Here is a 26,026-nt window from a genome sequence, read left to right as displayed (position 1 = left end):
CTTAGGGAGCGTAATTGGCCGGGCAGAGACCTGAAAAAGAGTGAAATTATAAATTTAGGGCAGAAAAGACTGCTAGGTCGGTAAAGAGCTGCGCTCGTGCAGTGAAAAGGTGCACGAGGGGAATGGCGGTCTTGCGAGGATGTGACGAGTTCTTCATCGTTTTATCCTGTACAGATGCACGGTTGGCCCGGGAAAACGTTCGGTTTACGTCGGCGGGTACGTGCCCGGGAAGCCTAGAAATTATGGCAGCGGCATGGCCGTCGGCGGCCTATAACTGTTGTGCGTTGGGTCAGCCCGTTGCTGTACAAACTGCAGCCTTTGCATAAATGGGTAGCGGGTGTTGGAATGCGGCGGTAAATGCGGTAGACACTTCGACGCTGCGGAAACTGTTTATGCAGAGCAAATGTAGTTTATTAGCTCGTCCATTTCCAAGACCGGCCGGTTAGATTATTTGGCGTTTCGGTATCTCGCTCGTTGCGCGGAAGTTGAGAGGTGCGCGTGTGGGATACTTACATTGTTCGAACCCTGCCTGTCCTCACAGTCGCAAGAAGACTTTTCGGTAATGCGGCGTGTTGACTTGGCTGGAGGCGAGCTTTGTGCGTAACCTACTGCGTTTGTATGTGGACACGTTGCTCGATTCGAGAACGTTAAAGAGTAACGAGACGCGTTGACGGCGTACATTTATTGCTCGATCCCGGCCGGCCTTGACATCAGCTGGAAGACTTTTTAGTTATGCGGTGTCGGGGTTCGGCCGGGGGAGAACTCTAACGTGCGTCGATGCGCTTATCGCAGTTGTCGAGCCCGTGCAGGGTTTGGTTCGGACCGCCGTTACGCGCTCGTCGCTCCTGTTGGGTGTTCCCCTCCGAGCGGTGAACCGGTAACGTCTGGTACATGCCCAGACGTTACGGACATAGCCGTGTAAATAGGCTGTCCAATGAGATCTGCTGTTCGCACGATCCAGGTACTGTTCCCTTTGTACTGGTGTTTGTGGCCGATACCACGGAACAACAGCCTCTCAGTAGGGTATCCCTTCGGATTACGGCTTGCTGCGTAGCTTGGCTGTAGCGTGTTTCTAGCTCGGGTTTCGCGAACGCCGAGTGCATGGGTGCCTGTCTTTGTGTAACTGCTACTGTTGCCAGCGTGTTTTTTCCGAGTTGCACCTCGCGAACGGTACAACATTTATGGCCGTTTCTGTTTTACGGAAGGTTATTCTTAGTTTTTGAGGTTTTGTGCGTTTTTCGCGAGTGCGTTGGAGATTAATATTGTTGTATGAGGTTTGCTGTTCTGACGCTCTGCTAGATTGTTTTCTGTTTTAAAAGAATGCGGTTGAGTTTGATAGGAGCAAATGTTGTATAGTGGGCGTATGTACGATTTGAGTATACAGTGAGTGCTCATGCTTTTTATTTCAGGAATATATTTCCTCTTAGGTACCTCTTGAACGTGTAGGGTGACGTTCTTGATGATTGCCTGCCCGCTGGTATTGAAATGAAGAGTTCTGTTTTTATTTCGTGGCATTTCCAACGATCCAAAGATTTTGGTTTCGTCGCGCTCTCTCGTATAGCGTGCCGGTATTCGTTTTTGCGCGATTCGCTGTCTGTTACATTAGGGACGGAAGCGAACTTTCAGAGCCGCCGTGTTGTGTGTGCCTGAGTGCCCGTCCGTGTTGTGAGCTGTGGTGCTCCAAACTAGTTGTTCGTGGACCATGCTCCGTCGGTCACGAGCTTCCCAGTGAATGTACCTTCACCGCTGACCTGCTTGGTTTGATGCCATCATCATTATCGAGGGTGCTCGTCGTCATCGGTGACATTCAGGCGATCGAGCTCCCTGCCAAGGTTCCTGGGGACCACGCAACCTCAAGCACCCCGGAGTCCGAGCCTTGAGGAAGGGGAGGTGTGGCGATCCGTCCGGCCGCCCCACCCTGGAGTCCCATCTTTCCCGCATTTACCACACTCCTTCGCCCGTTCTACCCGCGCCCTGCCAGGGCCAAACATTCCTGCTCACCTTGATCCCTTGACGGGGGAGCGTCACCGTACGGCGTGTAATCCCCGCTCGTGGATCGTGCGGGGCCCGTCTCGGGGGCGTGCGTGTAGACGTGAACGAGTCGTGGTGGGCACGTGATCGGTGAGGGCGAGGATATAAAAAGGAGAACAGAGACAAAGGAAGGCTCTCTCTGGCTGCCGTCTCTTTTTTGCTGCCGACTTGGGGATCAACAAGTCACGGAGGCGAGCTCGGACGGCGGGGGACGCTGGCGCGGGGAGTGTACTATGTCGAGTGGCGGACTCGACAAACGGACCGGACAGCGACCCTGGACGACGACGTCCCCATGACGCGGCGTGGACGACCACCGCTGGGACTTGGAGCAGCTGCAGTGACAGCGGACTCTCCCCCGGCCTCCCTGATGACCGTCCCCGATCCCGAAACCCCCCCCCCCCCCCCCCCCCCAAAGCAATGAGTGAGTGAATAAACCCTTTTGCCGAGAGCGAAGTATTGAAGCGTCATATTCATCCGGAGACAGGGTTTGTTAGAATCGGAGTTAGAAGATGCCCGCAACCTAAGAAGGTAACGTGAGCCCCAGCTTCGCAGCATTAAGAGTTTCCCCGCAAGTACGAATCTTTGGACACTCCCTTAAGATTCATTGTATGATTCTGAAAAACAATTATCTGCGAAGACCAAGACAATTTCTGCCTACACCTCGCTGCAAGACCACTTCTACTGAAGATGGAGGAGCTCGGCGACAGACATTTATACAATTTTCTCTCTTTCCTCTCCCTGTCAAATTCGTATCCTGCTTGAGCCTCTTCCACCAGGACACTAGGGGGGGGGGGGGGGGACCTCTGTGGCGACATAGGCTAAGGCAAGCCCAACAGCAAGCCAGGCCTGCACAGGAGGCCACGTGCCAGCCCAAAAGGGCGAAAGAAGAAATGGAAATAAACACTAGACCGAGGAGGTACTTCAAAGACAGTCGTCCTTTGAATTCATCCCGTTGAATATTTCAACTTCGACATATATATATATATATATATATATATATATATATATATATATATATATAATGTCAGGAAGACAGAAACTCAACGACCGCTTTCAGTGATGATTATATTCGAACTGCCCGCGGTTGCGAGCACGGGCCACACGAGCTATCGGTGATGACGATGATGGGGGAGATATGATGCTGCCCGATGACGACGATGAGGGTCTTCATCACATTACCCCCCTCCTGGTGGGGGGGGGGGGGGGGGAAGCTATTGCAGTGGTGGGTGGTACGGTTTCAAGCGGTTCACGTGTAGAACCTCCGAAGGACGACGGCGGCCATCCGAGGAGGAAGAAATGGGCTCAGCGAGGTAGGAGACAGGTGATGTTTTCTCGGTGATTCGATAGGGACCGATGTACTTGTGGAGGAACTTGTCCACTCGGCCAGGTTGTCTGGTTGGTGTCCAAACCCACACAAGGTCACCAGGGGAGTAAGAAGGGTTCGTGTGGTGCTTGTCATAGCGGTCCTTGGTGACCTGTTGATGCCGCGACGTGCGGAGCTGCGCGAGCTGGCGGCATTCTTCGGCGCCAAAGATGAAGTTCTCTAGGAGTTCACTTTGATTGTGGATTGAAGGAGCGACAGGAAAGATGGTGTCCATTGTGCATGATGCCTCGCGTCCGTACACTAAATGAAAAGGGGAGTAGCCGGTGGTAGACTGGAGGGCAGTGTTATAGGCAAAAGTTACGAACGGGAGTACAGTGTCCCAGTTCGTATGGTCGGGGGAAACATACATGGATATCATGTCTGCAAGGGTCTTGTGAAAACGTTCGGTTAAACCGTTTGTCTGTGGATGATATGATGATGTTGTTTTATGAATTACGTTGCAGGCTTTCAGAATAGCTGTAACTGTACTCGAAAGAAACTGCCGTCCTCGGTCGCTTAAGAGGACTTGTGGCGCACCATGGCGTAGAAGTATGGTGTGTACAAAGAATTGAGCAATTTCTTCAGATGTCGCAGAGGTCAGCGCGGCAGTCTCGGCGTATCTAGTTAAGTGGTCAACGGCCGTGACTATCCAGCGATGACCATGAGAAGAAACGGGGAACGGACCGAACAAATCGATTCCTACTCGTTCGAAAGGCGCACTGGGGCAAACTAATGGTTGCAGCAAACCAGCAGGGGCAGTGGTTGGACGTTTTCTACGCTGGCATTTCAAGCAGGACTGCACATATTTAAAAACAGTTGTCTGAAGCTGCGGCCAGAAGTAGCGTTGCCTAATGCGGGCGTACGTTTTGTTAAACCCCATGTGTCCTGAAGTAGGGTCATCATGAAACGATCGAAGAATGTCAGTGCGCATATGGCGAGGAACTACGAGGAGCCAGCGGTGTCCTGAAGGGGAAAAGTTATGCCGGTAGAGTATACCATCTTGGAGAGAGAAGTTCTGTAACTCTTTTCGCAACTTTTTGTGAACGAAGTTATTCGGCTTCTTAAGGTGGTCGATGATGCCTTTGATCCATGGGTCTTTGGATTGGTCATGTGTAATAGAGTCAAAATAAAGTGCTGAGACATCAAAAACGTCATCCATGTTTTCAAGCCGTTCATCTGGTTCGTCTACTGGACATCGAGATAGGCTGTCAGCGTCTGTATGTTTGCGCCCAGATTTGTATACCACTGTATAATTGTATTCCTGAAGCGCAAGCGTCCATCGACCGAGTCTGCCAGTGAGATCTTTCAAGGAAGAAAGCCAGCATAACGCGTGGTGATCGGTCACAATAGTAAAATGTCTTCCGTAAAGATATGGCCGGAATTTGTTAATGGCCCAAACGACAGCTAGGCATTCTTTCTCGGTTATAGTGTAATTCTGTTCGGCGGCGGAGAGCATTCGGCTCGCGTAGGCCACAACATATTCTTTTAGTGTGTTGGGATCGCTCTGCAATAGAACAACACCAAGGCCATACCCACTGGCGTCGGTGTGCAACTCTGTAGGGGCAGAGTCATTAAAGTGCCCCAGGATTGGATCGGACTGGAGAGTGGCTTTGAGAGAGTGAAATGAGTCTCGACATTCAGGGGACCAGATGAATGGTGCATTGGCCTGTAACAACCGTGTAAGTGGGGCAGCCAGTTGGGCGAAGTGAGGTACAAAACGGCGAAAATACGAGCAGAGTCCTAGGAAACTACGAAGTTGTTTGATATTAAGAGGAACAGGAAATTCGTTTACTGCCTTGAGCTTGTCTGGGTCGGGCCGAATGCCATCTTTGTCTACTACATGCCCAAGGATCTTAATTTGTCGAGAGGCAAAGCGGCACTTTTTTGTGTTAAGTAGGAGGTTAGCTTTTGTGAGACAGACTAACACTTCTGATAGGCGAAGGAGATGGTCGTTAAACGTACGAGAAAAAATAATAATGTCATCAAGGTAGCAGAGGCATATGTGCCATTTAAGGCCACGAAGAACGTTATCTATCATGCGCTCAAATGTTGCCGGCGCATTGCAAAGGCCAAAAGGCATCACGTTGAATTCAAAAAGACCGTCAGTTGTAATGAAAGCTGTTTTTTCTTTGTCTTCTTCCTTCATTGGTATTTGCCAGTAGCCGGTCTTTAAATCCAGGGATGAAAAATATTCGGCTCCTTGTAGGGTGTCCAATGTATCATCAATCCGTGGTAAAGGGTATACGTCCTTGCGAGTGATCTTATTGAGTCTACGGTAATCAACGCAGAAACGTATGCTGCCGTCCTTCTTTTTTACAAGGACTACTGGTGAAGACCAGGGGCTCGAGGACTGACGGATGATCTGCTTACGCAGCATTTCTGACACCTCTTGGTCAATAATGCGGCGTTCTGAAGGAGACACGCGATATGGGCGTTGGTGAACTATTTCTCCAGGAGGCGTATTGATCGTATGTGCTACCGAGTTTGTTGTGCTTGTGAAGGACGTGTAAACGTCAAAGCACGATTGGAAACGAGTTAATAAATTAATTAATTGCTTTTTATGAATCTCTCCCAGGTCAGAGTCAATGGCATTCAAAAGTATTTGGTTGGAAATAACAGGCAACGTTGGAGGGTCAAAATGATGTGTTGATTCGAGCGAAGCAAGTTCCAAAGAATTATGAGGTTCGATACTTGCGACGACTGTGTCCTTTACGAAAAGAAGTGGCTGGTGTGTAACGTTACATACAGGGAGTACTGTTTTGCCGTTGGTAAGTTTAGATAGGGTATAGGGTACGATGAACCCGTGCGATAGCAAGATGGTAGACAGAGGAGTTACTAGAAAAGTCCCCGAAAGGCTTGGTTCACTCGAAAAATTCAGCAGGAAAGATGCTAGCGGGGGAATGACAGTATCCTCACAGGCCCGTAATTTGGTTTGAACAATTATGGAATCAGACTCGCGGTTATTTGAATCTCCCAAACTGACGCCTTTGCAATTAATGACAGCTTCAGCAGATTGAAGAAAATCCCAGCCTAGAATCAGGTCGTGCGAGCAAGACGACAAAACCATGAACTGAATGGTGTGGCACGTACCTTGTATGAAAACGCGAGCCGTGCATTGAGCGGTGGGATGAATGATGTCTGTGGACGCCGCCCGTAATGAACAACCATGGAGGGGTGTTCTAACTTTGTGAAGGCGTAAGCAAATGTCCTCTCTTATCACTGAAGTAGCCGCCCCCGTGTCAACTAAAGCGTACAGGAGTAAGCCGTCGATATGTACCTCGATGAGATTGGATGGGTCAGAGGGAGGATGATGAAGACTCTCCCGTGACGCAGTTGCTCCTCCAACAACTGCGGAACCTAGTTTCCCGTATTGGGCCGCGCGTCTCTCCTCGAGATCATGGGTGAAAAAGAGCGAGGATATGGAGATGGGGAGCGGCGCCGTGGAGCTTCCGGACGACGTGCTGGATAGGGATCCGGGGGTGGAGACTGATCCCGCGGCTGGTTCCAATACCCTCTGTTGTTTCGCTCTCGACTATAGTAGTCGCGGGTTTCGTAGTCCTGTTGTCTTCTTCGGCAAACTCGTGCCACGTGCCCGGTAATCCCACAATAATGGCAGATTGGACGCGGCCGATATCCCCAGGATCCGTAGTTGGGATAAGTGGGGCGGCTGCTCCAAGGGGGTAAAGGACCCCTGTTAAAAGCAGGAGAGATAGAAGCCAGAGCAGGAAGGTCCGGAATCAGTTGGGGAGCTCCCGAACGAAGAGTTTCATCAGAAGCTCGAAGTCCATCGGTGACTTTAGGGGAAGTCTCTCTTGGTGTGACGACAGAAGCAATCTCCTGTTGGATAATGCGGCGCAACCCGCTGTCGTCGCTCTCAATCGTCTGGTGGCTTGCAGCAGGTCGGAGAAAATGTGAAAGTTCATCTCGTACAATCTTTTGTATCATTTGCTTCAGGGTATCGGTCGATAAAGAAGGCATGGTAATTGATGAGCCGTCATGCAGTGCTCGAACCTGAAGACGGGAGTTGCGAGCCTCATCCAGCCTTTGGCAATGCGTGGTGATGTCCCTAACAGTCGTGGGATTTTGCACAAGAAGGACGTTAAATGCCTCTTCAGAGATCCCTTTCATCACATGGCGGACTCGGTCGGCCTCCGACATGTCCTTGTCGAATCGGCGGCAAAGTGCGAGGACATCCTCGATGTAGGAAGTATACGTCTCACCAGAAGATTGAATGCGTGCTGCCAACTTTCGTTCGGCTACAGCTTTACGATTGGCGGGTTTGCCGAAGATTTCGGCTAGCTGGGTTTTGAATAGCAGCCATGTCACGATTTCATCTTCATGGTTGGTGAACCAGATCTTGGCCACATCGGAGAGATAAAAAATAGCATTCCGCAGTTTCGCCTGGTCGTCCCACTTGTTATAAAGACTCACTCTCTCGTAGACGTCCAGCCAGTCCTCCACGTCGTCCTCTCGGAGTCCGGCAAAGGTTTTGGGATGTCGGAGCTGGCTGGGGGCAGGGCTGACTGCAGCTGCAGGGGCACCGGAGGAGGATTGGCCACTGCTGGCCATTGTCACTATTCGCCTTCTGGGACGAAGCTCCAGAGTGATGGAACGTCGCTACTGGGATCGTGACCCCGCACCTCCACCAATAATGTCAGGAAGACAGAAACTCAACGACCGCTTTCAGTGATGATTATATTCGAACTGCCCGCGGTTGCGAGCACGGGCCACACGAGCTATCGGTGATGACGATGATGGGGGAGATATGATGCTGCCCGATGACGACGATGAGGGTCTTCATCACAATATATATATCAACCTTGCTAGTGTACCTTAACGGAGGTATTACCCCGAATGGCATGTCGCTTTCCATTTCTCCCGCCTGCACAAACCTCGACCAACATGACCGATCGGAATGGCAACAAGTTCTCCTTGAAGGTTCCCTTAAACTGGTCCAAATAGCAATTCAGCATAGTGACAAACAAGTAAAACAGTTAACGCCCGCGACCGCTACACTTCTCCGTTCAAATGGCCCCTTATCGACATGCGAAATTAGCGCCCTATCTGAATTCGATAAAAAGAAACACCATGACCTCGCAACAATCAAGCTACGTAAGCGACAGCGCGATAAGGTTCCTAACCCTGTTTTAACTCAGCTCACATCATTTAACTATAAAGAACATACTCAACCGGCCATTAGCATAACAGACGATAGGTCAAGCACTAGTGCCCCTTCTGGCACTACAGTTGTTAATCTATCTGGCGTGACTATATCAACAGAAGAGGAAAGACTCCTTTCGAGAGGATTAAATTTCTGTCCCGCCACAGGTTATGTTGACGAATTTCAATTACTACGCGACCTCGACAACTTTGCTCGAAATTCAAGCTTGCGGGAATACCTCTTGGACAAAACTTCTAGCTCCAACACCTCTCAGCAGCGCGCAACGAGCGACTGGACGCCAAAGGCTAACCGTGATGATTGTCTTGACTTATACATAGCCGCTGTGCAAAAAGACATAATGCGGGAATATCGCAGGCAGGCGGGAAGACGGGATAGCCTCACTAAATCCGAACGGGCAAGCTTGAAAACCCTGAGCAATAGGACAGACATAACAATAAAACCAGCCGATAAAGGAGGAACAATTGATTCTTAGCACTTCGGAATACAACCGAGAAGGAAACCGCCAACTAAATGACTCAAAGTTTTATGAACCTCTTGCGGATGACCCTACGGTGCACCACACTCAGATTGTGACCTCGGTGCTTAAGAATCTCCTAGAGGAGGGAAAAATAACCGCTAACGAAGGTAAATTAATGAAACCGGTACAGCATTCCCCGGGCCGCTTCTACATGCTCCCTAAGAGTCACAAACCTGGTAACCCAGGGCGCCCAATCATATCCGGAATAGGTACAGTAGCCGAACCCATATCAGGATATGTAGAAAGTTTAATTAAAGATATACCTACAAGTCTTGATTCGTACATTAAAGACACAACTCACTTCTTAAGGGAAATATCAAATTTATCCATACCAAAAGGATCCTATCTGGTTACACTCGACGTGTCATCGCTGTATATGAATATCCCACGCGATGACGGAATAATTGCTTTAATTGACATGTACGAACTCCACAAACAACCGGATAACCCAGATGGACACGTCGTCACTACTCTAGCGAGGCTTGTCTTAGAACTCAACACATTCGAATTCAACAATAAATACTTTAGGCAGGTTAGCGGAACCGCGATGGGCACCAAAATGGCCCCGAACTATGCCAACGTATTCATGGGAAAATTAGAATCTCAGTTCCTTTCTGAATGTCCCGTAAATCCGCTATTATACAAAAGGTTTATAGATGATATATTTATTGTCTGGCCGCACACTGAGGAGGAGCTGGTGAACTTCATCGATCGGTACAACGCTGCTCATCCGAGCATCCGCTTTACACAGTCGTACTCTCAAACCGAAATAAACTTCCTAGACGTCAACGTTAAAATAGACGAACGTAAACTCGCCACGCGCCTGTACCGTAAGCAAACAGATCGACAGCAACACCTGCATTATCAAAGCGACCACCCTCACCATTGGAAGAACAGCATTCCCTATAGCCAAGCTCATCGTTTCAAACGAATTTGTTCAAAAGAGACAGATTTTGATGCGAGCAGTCAAAATTTAACGTCAGTGCTTGAGAAACAAAAGTATCCACCCTGTATAATCGACGATGCAATCAGAAAAGCCAAGCAACTGAACCGCGCAGACCTTATCAGCCCGCGCCCCACGCAAAGCGACACACAACGCACAAATCTATGTCTAACTTATAGCATGAACCATCCTAATGTAAATAATATCTTAAGACGGCATTATAATATTCTCGAACAAAGCGAGCACCTTAAACGCGCGTTTCCATCCGCCCCTGGAGTAGTCTACAGACGATCGCGTAACCTCAAAGACGCGCTAGTAAACTCTCGGATAAATTCATCGCCACCACCTAACGAATGTAGGCCTAGCATGCACCCAGGATGTCTGATCTGTAGACAGATGCAGCACACAAGCACGGCCATCAGCACGCACTCGCAGTTCTCGATCAAAATTAAAGGGAACTTAACATGTGCCTCGTCGAATGTCGTGTACTTATTGGAGTGTACGGTATGCAAAATGCAATACATAGGGCAGAATAGAACGGCATTTAGACTGCGCTTTAATAATCACAAATCTCACGCCATAAATCTTACGACACTGCCTCTATCCAAACATCTCGCTCTCCCAAAACACTCGTTTGATAAATTGTCAGTGACGCTCCTAGAATCTGGATTTAAATCAAATCGCGAACGTGAACAGCGTGAATCCTACCTAATTTATCGATTCAACACTATTAAGCAAGGAATAAATGAAAGCCCTGGTACTCTGGCATCGATTGAAATGCTAACAGACGAATAGCAACAGCAACAAGAGGACACATATTTATTTTTTCTTCTTCAGGTCTTATACTTTTTTGTTAACAGTGGTACTGTGTTTGTGACCGAAACTGGACCATCAACTTTTTTCTTTTATTTCCAGGTATTGATATTCACTGTATTTCTTTTGTATTTCTAGGTTGAGCATTGTTCCCTTCCAGGTCTGACTCATACATGCCTCAGAAAACAACACAAATAACCGTTTTTTTTTTTAGACAGCATTTTAGTTTGCGCGTGTAACTTTCGCCTATTGTACGCTATCGTCCAGGTCACCCCTGCCCGCCCGGACAAAAAGTCCTCCTGCGTCCCATCTCACGAAGCTACTACCGTCATCCCGCCGTCCTTAAAACTTGGCCCCGACCGTCAAGCTTCTTCACCCGGATATGAACTGCCTTAGGCTTCTCTCTCACGGAAGCTCCAACCCCCGCCGAAATTTGGACTCGACCGTAGCATTGTCTAAATACCACCCGCGTTCATCTGTAAAAGTTCTTCCTGACGAAGGCCGGATTCCGGCCGAAACGTCGTAGATTATATCGTCCGTTGTTTGTGTTTACACTAAGGGGTTTTTTCTTCTCAGTTTATATATATATATATATATATATATATATATATATATATATATATATATATATATATATATATATATATTGCGGGTAAACCAAAAACCGCTGTTCCAGTCTCGTTTCATTGTCCTCAACTACTTCTTCTTCCGTTTGTCCACCTCTTCTACCTTCTGGGACGCTCGGCCCGCAAAGCAGCGGCGAGTGCCGACACCAACGGCGGGGGCGGTTCCCACGCCCGCCTAGAAATTTGACGGCCGAGCCGGATTAGTGGCAATTGACTGTTAAATTTCGACCGGGCTTCTATCTCAGTCATGGCAATAAACCCTGCCGAAGTCCACGGAACGCGTCTTCTGGTCGATCGCCTGCGGCGGAAGTTGAACGCCACATCTGGCGCCCAAGGGGGATTTCGTCGCTAGTCGTGGGTGGTCTTCTAGCCAGACGTTTCGCTCTGCTTTTTCTAGCTTGCATTTTTTCGGCTTTTCTCTGCGTTTATTTTTCATTTGCATTATTGTTGTCGTTTACATTTGCGCCGAGACCGCGTCTAGTTATTTTCTCGTTTTATCGAGTAGCGTGTCTCCTTTTTTTTTTTTTTTTTTTACATTTCGTGATAGGCCGGCTTGGCTCGCGGCCGGTTTCCCCTTTAGCGCCTAAGTGACGCTGCGGGTTTTGTTTCACGTCTTTTCGTGCGGTCGCGTCTATTGGTTTTTCCCCTTTGAGCGCTTCTTTTTTTTTTCTCTCTTTCCGTGTGTTTTCTCTTTATTGTTTCGTTGTCCCCTCAGAAGCAAATCCCGGACCCGTCCGAGCACGGAGACTCCAGCGACGAGGGACTTGGTCCATCGACGGCTGAGATTCTGGCGCTCATGAAGCAGATGTCCGCTACCTTGACTTTGATGTCGGAGCGCCTGGCAGCTGGCGCGGGCGAGACCGGTGGCCAGCGGGAGAGTAGGCCCGAGCTGCGCCCTCGGCTCCCGGTCCCCGTCTACATAGGGCTCGGCGACAGGAAGTCCGTCGCCGACTTCCTGGAAGAACTGGACGCGTACGCCCGAGCGTCCGGCGCCTCGGAAAGCTACGTGCTGGAGCGCATCCTCCCCCATGCTTTAAAAGCAAGCGCGAGACGATGGTGGGTGTTGCAAACTTCCTTTTCGTCTCTGTTGCAAACTCCCTTTTCTCGCAAGCTGCGGCGCAACGCCGCAGCTTCCGAGAAAAGTTCCTGCCACCGGGGTACGACTCTTAAGTCCAGAGGGAGCTCGAACGACGTACGCAGCGCCCAGAAGAAAGCCTCGTCGAATATATCCGGGCGATGCAGGAACTGTACAACCGAGCGGCGTCAGCTGCCCCCGAGTCGGAGAGAGTTGCTCGCATCGTTCGACAGACCTATCCCCGTTTCCACGTGTACCTTCACGGACGGGACTTCGACACGGTGGAGGACCTCGTCCGTGCAGCGCGCGGCGTGCAGGAGACCCTCCTGGTTACTGCGGATACCGACCACCACCGCCTGCTGCTGAGGCCCTCAAACCGTCCTGCGCGTGGCCAGGCATCAACCGAGCAGCTCCGACTCCGCGCCGGCCTGAAAGGTAGGGCGCCTACGCCTACATACCCCGCGCCCTGGACACCCTTGAGTGCACTCGGGACGGCGTCGGAAGGATCGGTGCTGCATCACCGGGGGGTTAGCGAGAGCTTAAATTCCCGATCCAGGGAAGCCCCTGGCGCCTGGGACTGGTCCTCCCAGGGCCCGCGCTTGGGTGAGAACCCGTCGCGGGTGCCGCGCAACACCGAAAGGGGCCGGCTGCACGACCCTCGGCAAGATTTTTAGGCGGCCGGAAGACCCCAGCGTCAGCCGAAAGGTGGCTGGCAACGGGAACCGGACGTTTCGGTACCGGACATTTCGGTACCGGACGATTCGGTGCGGACGTTTCGGTACGCGGTCGTTTCGGTACACGGTCGTTTCGGTGCACGGTCGTTTCGGTGCGCGGTCGTTTCGGTACGTGGTCATTTCGGTACGTAGTAATATCAGTACCGGTCTTTTCGGTACCAGTCATTTCAGTTGAATGCGCCGCTGACCTTGACCTGCCCTGCTGACCTATATATCCCCGTCATGCATACACCAAAAACAAGGAGTGCGCCTTCTTTTTTTTTTTAATTCGTACTTGCGACGTTTTGTCTAGCCTCTGGTTATACATGGCTTCAATGAAGTGATGTCATTCAAAAAACTCTTTGATGACCACCAGAGTAGAAAGGAAGGAGATCCCTTCTTAATAGGATCCTCTTTTGTGCCTCCCGGATTTGCACAGACGTCGCTATTCTCCCCCCAGAAGATTATAGAAGATTAACCCGTTACTCAAGATTTTTACAAAAGCAGCTTCCCTCTCCTCCTCTTACATGGTGGTGAAAAGTATGCGATGTGAAGTCGGTGCAAGCCATGTATATAAGGGGGTTAGTTTTCCTGTCCGTCATTGCCTGTTTTCGCGCATCGGGGCTAGATCTTCGGCGATGGCTTCCTTTTTACCGAGCAAACGAGGAGGACTCAAGCTTTTATTCGATGGGTTCGAATACGACAAACAACGAGAGAACGGCGACAAGGTATGTGCGGTCTTATATTTCGTAAAAAAATACATGCTGTATGACTTGCATTTAAATGCTACCCACTTAAGCACGACTTCTGTAGCTATCAGTGAACGTTGATATTCAAACACAAACTTTTCTATGTCGGCTTACACTGCCAAGTACCCGCTATTAGAAAGAGTCGTCCCATCTAGCTTTCACGATGCAAACTTCTTACTTTATTAAGACATATGCAAATACAAAATTTGCCACGAAAGAAATATTTAATTTACATCTATATTGCCACCCGCAGAGCGCAGAAAGCAACACTTGGTCACGGTCTCCTAGAAGATTCCTGTTCATTCTCGCACCAGAAGTAACTTTCCCTCGGCTTTGTTATTCTCGAAAGTGCCAGTTCATCCTCGCCCCGAGCGCGCGACGCTCGAGCCTTCTTTGTCAAACTTTCGAGATAGTGACGCACGGTAGATAAGCAGCTACCCGCGACCTTGTGGAGTCAGTCTCGCTAGCGCTCTGTAGTGCCGCCGAATCGCCGCCCGATTTTCTGCTGCCTCGACGCTCTTTCGTTACTTATTTTTGTTTGGCACAAGTTCACCAATTCAACCTTTATCCTTCAGTTCACTTTTCGGCTTCCCGTCAACTTCATTCGTGACAATATTAAGACCTTCCATGTATATGGCTCCTGCAAGCGGATACTAATGCATTGCATGACGACCTTGCAGATCTACTGGCAGTGTAGTCGAAAGCTCGAATGTAAGGCCCGAGCTCACACCATCAACGGAGACGTGGTCAAAACGGTGAACGACCATACACACGGGCCATCGCTGCTCGAACAAGAGGCGAAATTTGCTTACGCCGCCATGAAGGAAAGGTCCCAACAGACGGAAGAAACTAACCAGTGCATCGTCGGCGATTTCGTGGAAGCAACGTCTGCGGAGTCACGGTGCTACCTGCCCTCCCAAGCAACCATGAAAAGAAGTCTGAGGTGAGTTGGAGCAGTTAATTATCTTCGATAATCAACTCATTATTTGTAGTTCTATGTAGAAGTGAATGTCTTGCACGATTATTGTTTTTATGCATGTGTAGAAAACGGGTCCCTATCAAAACGCCGAAAATCAAGAGACCGAATTAGGAAAAGGCCGAACGTCAGTACACCGCAGGATTGAAATGCCGAAAAATTTAAATGCCGAATAGTCAAAATCTCGAAAATACATAACGATGAAACCCATGTGACACGAGCCTGTTTAACTCGTTCTGCAAAGACACGAGTATCAGTATATCAAACTGATGTAAAATTTTGTATTCTTCTATCTGTCGTAAAGGTAGGAGTATCAGTAGGACAAAACAGCTCTCATTAGCCAGCAAAAAAAAAAAAAAAAAAAGCAGTGATGCCCAGTGTTCAGAGTACAAGAGCAGCAGCAATGTGCGGCAGTAATCATTTTATCGATGGAGCGATCAGAGGCCAACCCCGCCGCTCACAAAGCCAGAAGCAAAAGTTGCGCGAAAATCATTTGGCAGCTGCTCTGGGCAACCGGGACGATGTCAACGTTCTAAGCTTTCTTTAAGGAATTGCACACAACTTATCTGTCTAAAATGCAATAAACACGGAATCGCTCTGCTATGCAACGAGATATGCAGTAATACATTTTTCCTTTTTTGAAGACTTGAACCATGCGAAGGGAAGCTACACTTTGGGACCTTTCAGGGCTATTAGAAAAGAGGGCGAATGAGCGCACATTGGCCGGCGGAACTTCTCCCCTAACTTTGATTACATTGCCAAGAAAATTTATCGTGCCAAGAAACTTTATATTTCTTTATAACTAGGTGATGTTTCGGCATCTTGAAACTTCGATGTTTTGACTTTTTGGTTTTTCGAATTTTTGGTATTTTCGGCTTTTTGAATCTTCGGTGTTTTAAATTTCGGCATTCCGATAATTCGGCATTTTGATTTTCGGCGTTTTGAATGCCACTCGTAGAGGACATTCCTCTATGCAGTGTTTTAATTACATTAGAGAGTTTTAGTAGATCGTTTCAAAACCTCCGATAGCCCCGATAACGATACTATGCATGCGCAAGGGAGGCGGTGGCGGAGTATCGGGTATCGTTACCGGAGTCATGAGGACGATTTACTAAAAATCTATATTATGTACAGAACAATTTATAACTGAGAAGCGAAATCATCTTAAAGGGAAACGGAAGCGGTTCTGTATCAAAAAAAAAAAAAAAAAAAAAGAAAAAAGAAAAACATAATTTGCCTTCATTTGGCCTCCGGAATCACGAATATCAAAATTATTTTTCAATTTGGTGCACGGGGGCTGCAGAAAATGTTTTAAAGTACCGTTGAAGCCCACCTTCCCGGAGCGTTACGTCATATTCAGAGTTTTCAGAATCTCCGCTATCACGCATCTTCAGCGCCTATCAAAGGTGTGCACGCGCACTCTTGCTATTTTCAGAAAGGTCAGAAAAAGACGTCACGACTGGTGTCAGTGCTGGGGAAGCTTTGCAATAGCACGCGCTGTCCACACGAGCGACACGCGCTTGGCGACCCAAAGGTCTGCATATGACGTCACGAGTGGTCAGAGAGTTTTCGTGTTTTTTCGCGTTGAATTGCAACTTCGGGGAAAACAAACGTGATATTCAGATTCAAGGGATCAAAATACTCTAGAATTCACTTCTAAATCGGTTTTTTTTTTTCAAGAACATCTTTAGCTTCCCTGTAAGTCGGGGCGGGGCGGTCCTGGGCTCGTGTTGGCGTAATCGCCTTCTCTTTCCTCGCTGGCTGATCACTGCACATGGATGTAAACGATGGCGGATATAAGGGAAAGCAGGAGTGCTCGCTTGGAATGAAGAGCGTGCTGGTAGGGGTAAAGTATAAATAAGGGAAGAACATGAAAGACGAGGATGGACAATATGCCACCCTCCTAGCCATGAAACACACCTCTCCTAATTCAACAGTAGTGGCAATACCTTACTAGTATACTGTTATCTCTTTTCGTTTCAAGGAGACTTCGGGCCCACGAGACACGGCCTCATCCGTTGCCCTCCCGCCTGCAGGACGTCGTGATTCCAGACGAATACGCCGTGAATAAGGATGGAGCACCGTTCCTTCTTCATGATTCCGGTGCGACTGACGCAGAGCGCTTCATTGTGTTCTGTAGCCCAGACATGCTGGCGCTGCTAGGCTCTTCACGGCAGTGGTTTGCAGATGGGACCTTCAAAGTTGCACCTGCTCTCTTCTACCAGCTGTATACAGTTCACTGCAAGGTTAACGGCGCGGTCATCCCTGCAGTGTATGTTTTGATGAGGTCTAAAACAGAAGCTGCATACACTAAGCTGCTCTCGGTTCTAAAGAGCAAGTGTGCCGCTGCTGATCCTTCCACCGTTCTACTGGACTTCGAACAAGCAGCTATTAACGCATTTAGGAGGGTGTTTCCGTCTTGTCAAGCTCTTGGCTGCTTCTTCCATTTGTGTCAATGCGTGTACAGGAAGTTGCAAAGCGAGGGTCTTCAAGAGTCGTATCGGGTCGACGGCGCGTTTAACCTGATGGCACGCATGATCCCCGCAATTGCTCTCGTACCCGAAGGAGATGTCTTTGATGCCTTCGAGGCGTTATCGACGATGCCAGGATTTCCTCCGGAGTTGCTACCGGTCTTGGATTACTTTGAGGACACTTTCCTGGGACGTCTGACAGCCCGCGGCCGAAGGGATCCAAGGTTTCCAGCCTCTCTCTGGAACCACCATGCAACCGTGCTCCGTGGCGATGCAAAAACAACGAACTCTGTGGAAGCGTGGCATCGAGGGTTTCAGACCCACGTTCAATGTCACCAGCCAAGCCTGTGGAAGTTCCTGGCCGTCTTGCAGAAAGAAGACGCCCTGAACCTGCACCGCCTCGAGCGTGTCATCATGGGGGTTGAAGAGAAATCGGCGAAAAAATATAGAGACTCCGCTTCTCGGCTTCAGACGCTTGCGGCGCGCTTTGCAAGAGCGGGCATCATCGGCTATCTGAAAGGTGTAGCTAACAATGTTTCGTTTTAGCATACTGTACCATTTTCGAGATGGTCATGTTATTAAAACTGTGTGCCTCCAATGACTTTCATTTGTTTCTCCACGTCATTGATAATGATCGTTAATCCTGGATAAAATTATAGCACGCCTAATACTTTCTAAATTGGTTAGTTTCTGCTTGTAACATGTATGTATGACAGACAATAGAACTGACAAATACGCAAGTTCTCACATTTGCAGAGAACACGCCCGTTTCCCTCCAGCACAGCCCTCGATGTTTATATCAGAAATTGCGTAAATAACATTAGATATTATGTATTTATAAGAAAATAGATAAACTTGTTAAAGTGTTATCTTTTATCTTGAATGTGAGCAGATAAAGTATATCGGCCAGTAATATTTAAATTGGAAAAAAAGAAAAAAAAATACCTTCTGGCGCTCTCACAACCAAAATTTCCCAATGCACTGTTCGCCGAAATTTTCGGTACCGAAATGTCCGGTACCTAAACAACCACGTACCGAAATGTCCGGTACCGAAACGACCGCGTCCCGAAACGACCGCGTACCGAAATGTCCGCACCGAAACGTCCGGTCCCGAACTGTCCGGTACCGAAACGTCCTAGACCCGCTGGCAACGTGGGAATGATCCGGCGGAGCCGAGAGGTAGCCGACGACGTGGGAGTGAACGGGGCAACCTGGGAACTCAGCGTCAGTTCGACCTCCGCTTTAACTGCGGACAGAGTGGCCACTTCCGCAGCCATTGCCCACAACGGTGGCCCCGTAAGCAGCGAGAACTGCAGTACCAGGGAAACCAACGCAGCCCGCGGCGCTGAACCCGGAGATGTCGCCGCCAACGGCCGCTAGCCCTGGAAATGTTAGTCGCCAGCAATGATTCCTTCTCTATGACGAGTATGACCTACGAATCAAAGTATCGAGCATACGATGACGGCTACTTTACTCGGAATTCCGTTTACCGCACTTCTTGATACTGGCGCCGGCGTTTCGATTATCGGCGCGGTAAGTTTCGAACTCTGCAAGGCGAGGAAAGTGACGCTTCGTTCTCCAACTACGCTTTTGCAGTTAGCATCAGGCAAGTCGATAAAATCGGAAGGTGCAGTACTGCTTAGAATTTCCTTTAACGGAAAAAGGCGGCGTCAGCGTTTCTTTATCTGCCGGGGTGAGCCGTACCTATTAACGTGGGAAGAGATTTCATTTCAGGCGAAAACATTTCACTCGACTTCGCTCCCGGTGGTTATCGTCTGAACGACCAGTCCCACATCACACCCTTCACCAGGCGGAAATACTGCATCACTGGCGCAACCCTTCCGGCCCACTACACAACGCGGCCGGCAGCAGCTGTTCCTGGTAGCATCAGAGGCGCCCTCACCGCGTGCCCAGCCACCGCTCTGCAGAAGCAACAGCTCGAGAGCATCCTGCACCCGTTCGGTACGATGTTTACAGAAACCTCAGGCAAGACCGACCTGTTGTTGCACCGCACTGAGACTGGCAACGCCCGAATACTGCGGTGCAACCCGAGACCTCTCAGCGTCCACAAGCGAGCCCTTCTAGACGCAGCACTACATGAGATGCTGGATACAGGAGCAGTGCAAGAGTCCCAGTGCCCCTCGGCCTCTCCCGTCGTCTTGGGTCCGAAGAAGGACGGCTCCGTACGACTGTGCGTGGATTACCGCCGCCTCAATGAAGTAACGGTGAGAAATTCATACCCGTTTCCTTCAATTGACTTGATTATGTATTCTATCGCCAACGCAAGAGTGTTTACTACTTTGGATTGCAGCCTAGGATTCTTACAAATCAAGATTGACCCGGAGGACGTCCGAAAGACTGCGTTCACTTGCCACAGAGAATTGTTCGAATTTACTCGCCTCCCCTTTGGCCTTGCGAATTTACCCGCTAGTTTCCAGCGCGTAATGGACATTGTTCTCGACGACACAAAGTACCAATTCGCCATGGCTTACATGGATGACGTCGTCGTTTTTTAAGAACTTGGGGGAGCACCTCGAGCACCTACGAATTGTTCTCGAGCGCCTTCGAACTGCCGGCCTAACAATTCACCCTGGGAAAATGCAACTCGCTTCACCACAAATTAACCGTCTTGGTTTCGTGGTGGACAGCAGTCTTCTTTGCCCCAACGAGGACAAAGAAGCTGCGGGCAATAGCAGAGTACCCGCAGCCACACGACGTCAAGAGTTTGCAGCGGCTTCTTGGCTTGATTGGATTTTATCGCCAATTCATCCCTTCCTGCGCCGAGATCTCTCACCCTCTGACTTTGCTCTTGCGCAAGGGCGAGAAATGGTGAAGGGGGGAGGAGCAGCGCGACGCCTTTCTTTGCCTCTCGAAAGCAACTATCGACGTTGCCTCTTTGCAGTTACCGGATCTCAATCGTCCATTTGTTGTTCAAGCAGATACCAGCAACTTCGTCCTCGGCGCGGTCCTGCTTCAGGAACAGAACGTCCTTCGCCCAGTCGCCTTCGCCAGCCGCACGCTGACAGCGGCCGAGCGGAACTATTTCGTAACGGAAAAGGAATGTCCCGCCATCATCTTCGCCCTCAAGAAGTTTAACATGTATCTCGACCATCTGAATCATCCCAGCCTCCTCCGCCTTGGTCACCAATACTGACTTGTTCAAAACTACCATTCCTAATAATTTTGCATAGTCCATTTAATTAGTGCCGAGGAGTAATTGATCTATTAACCTACCAATTAATCTATTAATCCTTATCTATTAATCGAATAATAGATAAGCATTAATCTTTTAATCTATTAATTTTGTAACCGGAGAATCAGTAAAAATTTTCCTAACCAAACTAAATTAAAACTCAACGTCTTCACCACGAAGATATGGACGGGTACACTTCTATTAAGGGAAAACTTTAGGTGGAATTACATTCCAGAATATATGTAGGGGAGAGATTTCTAACTTCATATATATGCAGAAGATTTCACGTGTTCCGGCCACCTCAACGCCTTGCGAGTACTCTTTCAGCGCTGCAGAGATTACTGCGAACATTCGAAGGAGGTCACTCTTGCCGGAGAATATCGACGTCTCGCAGCAGTCACCTAGCTGTGATTGAAGATTTGTGTTTGTCCTTTGTCCCTCTTGTTCTCCTTCTCTAAGGATTATTTTCGTCATCAACAAACTCCTTTGCCTCATGCAGCTGAAGCAAGAATCTTCGGTTATGCGTGTTTCGAACTGTTCCAAATACTCATCGAGGTTTATTCAAAATAGAAATTGATGTATTGCGACGTTTATCACATATTCAGAAAAGGCAAAAAACAAAATAAACATGATTTTACGAAAATAGTGTTCATAAAATGACCGAGACCGATTAAAAGATTGATTGATTAAAGGGGTCGATTAACTGGTTTAAACTTTTAATGGACGCACCAGCCCTACTTTTAACATGCTTATTTTTTGTTGTTATTAATTCAAACCACTCCTCTTTGCAAAGTTTTCACCTTTAATGGTATATAAATAGTACAATCAATTAATAAACGAATTCGTTCTCGAAGGCCCCGAGATTGTCACCGTTGTTTATAAAAATGTGTAATCTATAAAGGGCTCAAACTTTTTTTGCAGTTCACATCACACAAAATGTATCATGCCGTAACTACTCGAGCAATAGCTGCATAGTTTATGAAGAAAACCTGAGGGTTCGCTTTTCCGCGAATGACGCGGATTGCCAATCACCGCGATCGACCGCATGATTCCAGCGGTTTACAGGACAGAGATAACGTCTTCGTGCGAAGATACCATCTGTGAGGATTGCATTTCTATGGAGAATCCTTTTCTGTATCTGGTTATTCCCTCCGTTATTTATGCGCAACGTGATGATCGGCTGTATTTGTGTTCCATGGGAAAGTAGGCTCAATGGCCTTGTTCATAAATAGTGCGACTATTACTCGAGTAAATACGGTATCTCAGGAAAACATTTTCGGCACGGAACAATGAGCACTTTCGGGATACTGCAATGTGGCTTGTTTGTTAAACAATCATGGTGTTTTCTTCCAATTCAACAACAACGTTTCGGTTTCGATTTATTAAAAAAGAAAACAACTTTGAACATGAAAAGGATATAAAACACAAGAGTTCTTGCGGACAAATAGAAGTGGCCGCTTGTCGCTACTGAAAAGAGCAGAGGGCTTGAAGAATTACGTCAGTTTCTGACATTTGAATGATACGTAAGAAATAACTTCCTGACATTTGGAAAACGACATTTATTACGAACGACTCCTGCGCAAGCCTCCGTCTTGTTTTCGGGAGCGGGCTTTTGTCGCTTGAGTGTGAAAACGTCTATACAGGCCCCGTTAAGTGAGAAAAATAAATGTCTCTTTTTTTTTATTTCAAGCTACCGACGTCTGTCATTTCTGCATTTGCCAGTGAAAGCTAATATATAAATCTAAACATATATGTAGATACATATACGAAAATTTATATATATGTATATATATATATATATATATATATATATATATATATATATATATATATATATATATATATATAGGGTGGTTCAAGTCACCAGGCTCGATCTATAATGGACCGTAAAAATCGACACCTGCACGTAGCCATTTAAACTTTTCGTCAAAGGTGGAATTCACAGGTCGGTTTTTTCTTGTAAAGTTACAAAGCGTAGCTCTCTTTCTGTAAAAGATAAGGCCAAGAAACTTGCCAGGGTCTACGGTGGGCAGCAACGCAGTCGACAGGAGTCCAGTTGCGGAGTGTGTTTGGCGTTCGTATTGATAAATGGCGCTACCTCCTTACCGCGACGGCTCGCGACCACCGTGGCTTGTTAAAACTAAAATAATCTTTTCGAAATGTACCTTCGGTTAAAAAATAAATCGAAACAATAAAAACAAAACTTAAAGCATACAAACGCGTCTGCTTAACGGTCGTCTGCGTGTCATCTGCTTTCTTTCGCTGGTCGGCTGCACCTTCAGACGCTGCTCCCGACGCCATCTATCAACACGAACGCCAAATGCACCCTGCTACTGGACTTGGTCGTCTGGGTCGCAGGCCGCCGTCGACCCTGGCACGTTTCTTTGCCTTAATTTTTACCGAAAGGGAATTACGCTTTGTAATTTTACAAGAAAGAAACCGAGCAGTGAAATACACCTTTGACCAAAAGTTCAAATGGCTACGTGCAGGTGTCGATTTTTACGGTGCATTTTAGATCAATCCTGGTGAGTTGAGCCACCCTATAGATATATAGAGTGGCTCAAGTCGCCAGGCTCGATCTAAAATGGACCGGAAAAATCGACGCCTGCACGTAGCAATCTGAACTTTTCGTCAAAGGTGTTTTTCACAGGTCGGTTTTTTCTTGTAAGAAACAAAACATAGTTTTCTTTCTGTAAAAAATAAGGCCAAGAAACCTGCCTGGGTCAACAGCGGCCGGTGACGCAGATGATCAAGTCGAGGTGCGGGGTGTGTTTGACGCTCCTATTGATAGATGGCGCTTCCTCCTTGTTTCGGTCAGGGCTCTGCTTCCGGTTTGCTTTTAAAGAGATATCGAAAGTGCCCGCGTCGACCGCGGTTGATTGGAAGGAACATAATCTTTTTTGTAATCTACCTTTGGCTTGAAAATAAGTGCAGACAAAAATAGGAAAACTTTAAGTAACAAAAATAAAAGAAAACGCAGTTGCATAACGACAACGCTGACGGCGCTCTTGCTGTCGGCGGATTAAAAACAAAACAAAAATGAACCGTGTACCGGAGGGGTCGTATCTCGTTACCCTAGATGTATCCTCACTCACAGGAAGGCACACAACACGGCGCAATGGTCAGGTGTGTGTAAGAACTGTTCGGATTTCAAAACTATGGAGGCAAAATCTAAAATGTTAGTTCGTTGCGACAAATACCGATGTATTAACAATAAATCTTAAACCGTTCGCGAAAAAGTTCAATTTTTTGTTATTTTTTTGCTTGACTAGTGTTATGAGCAGCCCGACCTACTAGAATTAGATAGAAAAACAAATTAGTGGCATTTTATCATTATATCAGTGGTATACACCCACCCCCCGAAAGAACTATAGGCTAGGATCCGTACACTCTACCATCCTTACTAAACACGTTTCATTATAAGGGATATTTTTCTCCCCATTTGCCATTTGAAGTATTCATGCATGCTCTGTCTACCCTGTGAATGTTAGTTATTTGCTATTGCTTTTCAAGTGTGCATTGTTAATTGGTGTAATAAATAACAATAATGTCTTATTTTATCTTGTTAATTATTTTTTTTGTTTTTGTTTGTTTTGTACTTTGAGCTAAAAGTACGCCTCTGTGTATATATTTATTTTGCCTGCACTGTTGTGCATTAGTGCATGCTTGACTGTTGTCTAATGCAGGCTGCCACCTTGGAGCTGGGCCTCGTCAAGCTGCACTTGTTGCAGCTTTTTGCCCCAGCTGCCATTTTTCTTGTGAAAGACATAAAGTATTAATTGATTGATTGATTGAATGTGCATTTAAAAGTAAATGAAAATGATCCTTGCGCAAAGCATTTTTTATATATTCTTTTGAAGGACACCCGCCCAACACTCCACTTCCGCTAGCTGCAGGACGCGTACGGGAGCAGAGGCCTTCATTTTGGGGCGTTTTGATGCAGTTTGTTGTCTTATGTCGCGTCGGTGTCGAGTGGAGCAATGGGGCTTGGGATTTTTTGACCGGTGTTATTCGTGATCACTGGTGTGGCGCTGATGCATTTTTCCTTATACCGCCACCACCCCGAACTTTGAAGATTCACGTGCCCGTATCACTGAATTATGCTGAATCGCGAACACCTTCTGTGATGACGTCGTTTTCCTGCTACCCTTCGTGGTTACTGCAAGCGTTTAAACAGTGCGCACCGTCTAGCCTACATCCCCGGTGACGTACCAGTCCTGTCGAAACTTATTGCTTCCGTCATTTTGCAGTACGCAAGGCAGTTATCTCGCTGCTCTGGTTTCGTTTACAAAAGCAAGGCGAAATGCTCGTAGTTCCCGCCCTCAGTACACGTTGGACATCTTCCACACTTTGACACCGGATAACTGGATGAACGAGGGTTTACATTTACTTCAGAGGTCACTCTCGCTGCTCCCTCACCGTCAAGCGGCAGGATCAGCTGGCAACAACCCGCGGATGAAAGGTTTGAGCATCAACAGCACAAGTTCACTCGGTGCCGATGCGGGCGATGCGGCTTTCTATCAACCGGTAGGCCAGCACAAACCGTGACCGTTCCAGCTCTTCGTCATGACACGATGTTGCACAGAGTAGGGTGCACAGAGCACGGATTACCGAAGCAAACGCACTGTTATCGTAAATCTTGGCTTGTGATTACGCCTTTAGAAATCATCTTATTCGTTTTGCTGGAGAGACACAAACGACGGGCATAACAAAATCGTTTGAAAATTCCGAGTACCTCGCAAAAGCACTTTTTTGTTGTTGTTAGAGCTGTGAATGATTCGACAACGGTGGTGATCATGACATATCGGCTGGAAGTGCTCGATTATTTCGAGTTACACGAGGGGCTGGCACGGGCCTTGACGTCGTCGTTTGCACTAGGCGTTATTTTTTAGAGAAGACACTCTTAGCGAGCTCAAGCTCTGTTTTATTCTGACTCTTGCGAGGACATTTTATGATCTCAGTAAACGTTTTCTTTGAGTATGTTTGTGTGATTGCGTTGGTTGCGGTACATGGCAAACAACAGTTCGATTTGGTAACGGGGCACGGTGCCTTAGATGCCTTCCGTCGATGATAGAATTTCATTTTGCTGCAGTAGCGGCCTTCCTTCGCGGACACCCAGAATATGTGGGTGAGTGGTTGCCGCTGCATTTGGCATATTTCAGTACTTTTCTGCAGCTACATTCCTTTGGACTATAGCGGTCTTGCACGTAATTTGCAGTGACGTTCACCTCTACAGTCCTTGATGATATTTCCATATCGTTCACAGTTGAAGTATTGAACTGCTTAAACAAGTATTCTTCAACAGGATGGCCTCTGAATCTCAGGTTGACTAGCTGAGGCATAGCTCGGTCCGTCCGAAACGTGAGATCTGTTG

General features: G+C 47.8%; 1 protein-coding gene across 1 annotated transcript; it reads left to right on the top strand.

Moving 5' to 3' along the window:
* The first annotated feature begins 13,806 nt into the window (after positions 1-13,806).
* On the top strand, positions 13,807-18,510 carry LOC115328035. Its single transcript, XM_029989123.4, has 3 exons — positions 13,807-13,991; positions 14,693-14,955; positions 16,973-18,510. Exons 1-3 carry the CDS (start codon positions 13,902-13,904, stop codon positions 18,003-18,005), a joined length of 1,386 nt encoding a protein of 461 aa, XP_029844983.4. The 5' UTR covers positions 13,807-13,901; the 3' UTR covers positions 18,006-18,510.
* The last annotated feature ends 7,516 nt before the right edge of the window (positions 18,511-26,026 follow it).

This window comes from Ixodes scapularis, unplaced genomic scaffold, assembly GCF_016920785.2.
Source record: "Ixodes scapularis isolate PalLabHiFi unplaced genomic scaffold, ASM1692078v2 PGA_scaffold4__175_contigs__length_147842914, whole genome shotgun sequence".
Taxonomy (NCBI): Eukaryota; Metazoa; Arthropoda; class Arachnida; order Ixodida; family Ixodidae; genus Ixodes; species Ixodes scapularis.
Note: the sequence above shows the minus strand (reverse complement) of the source record. Positions and strands in the feature narration are given on the sequence as shown.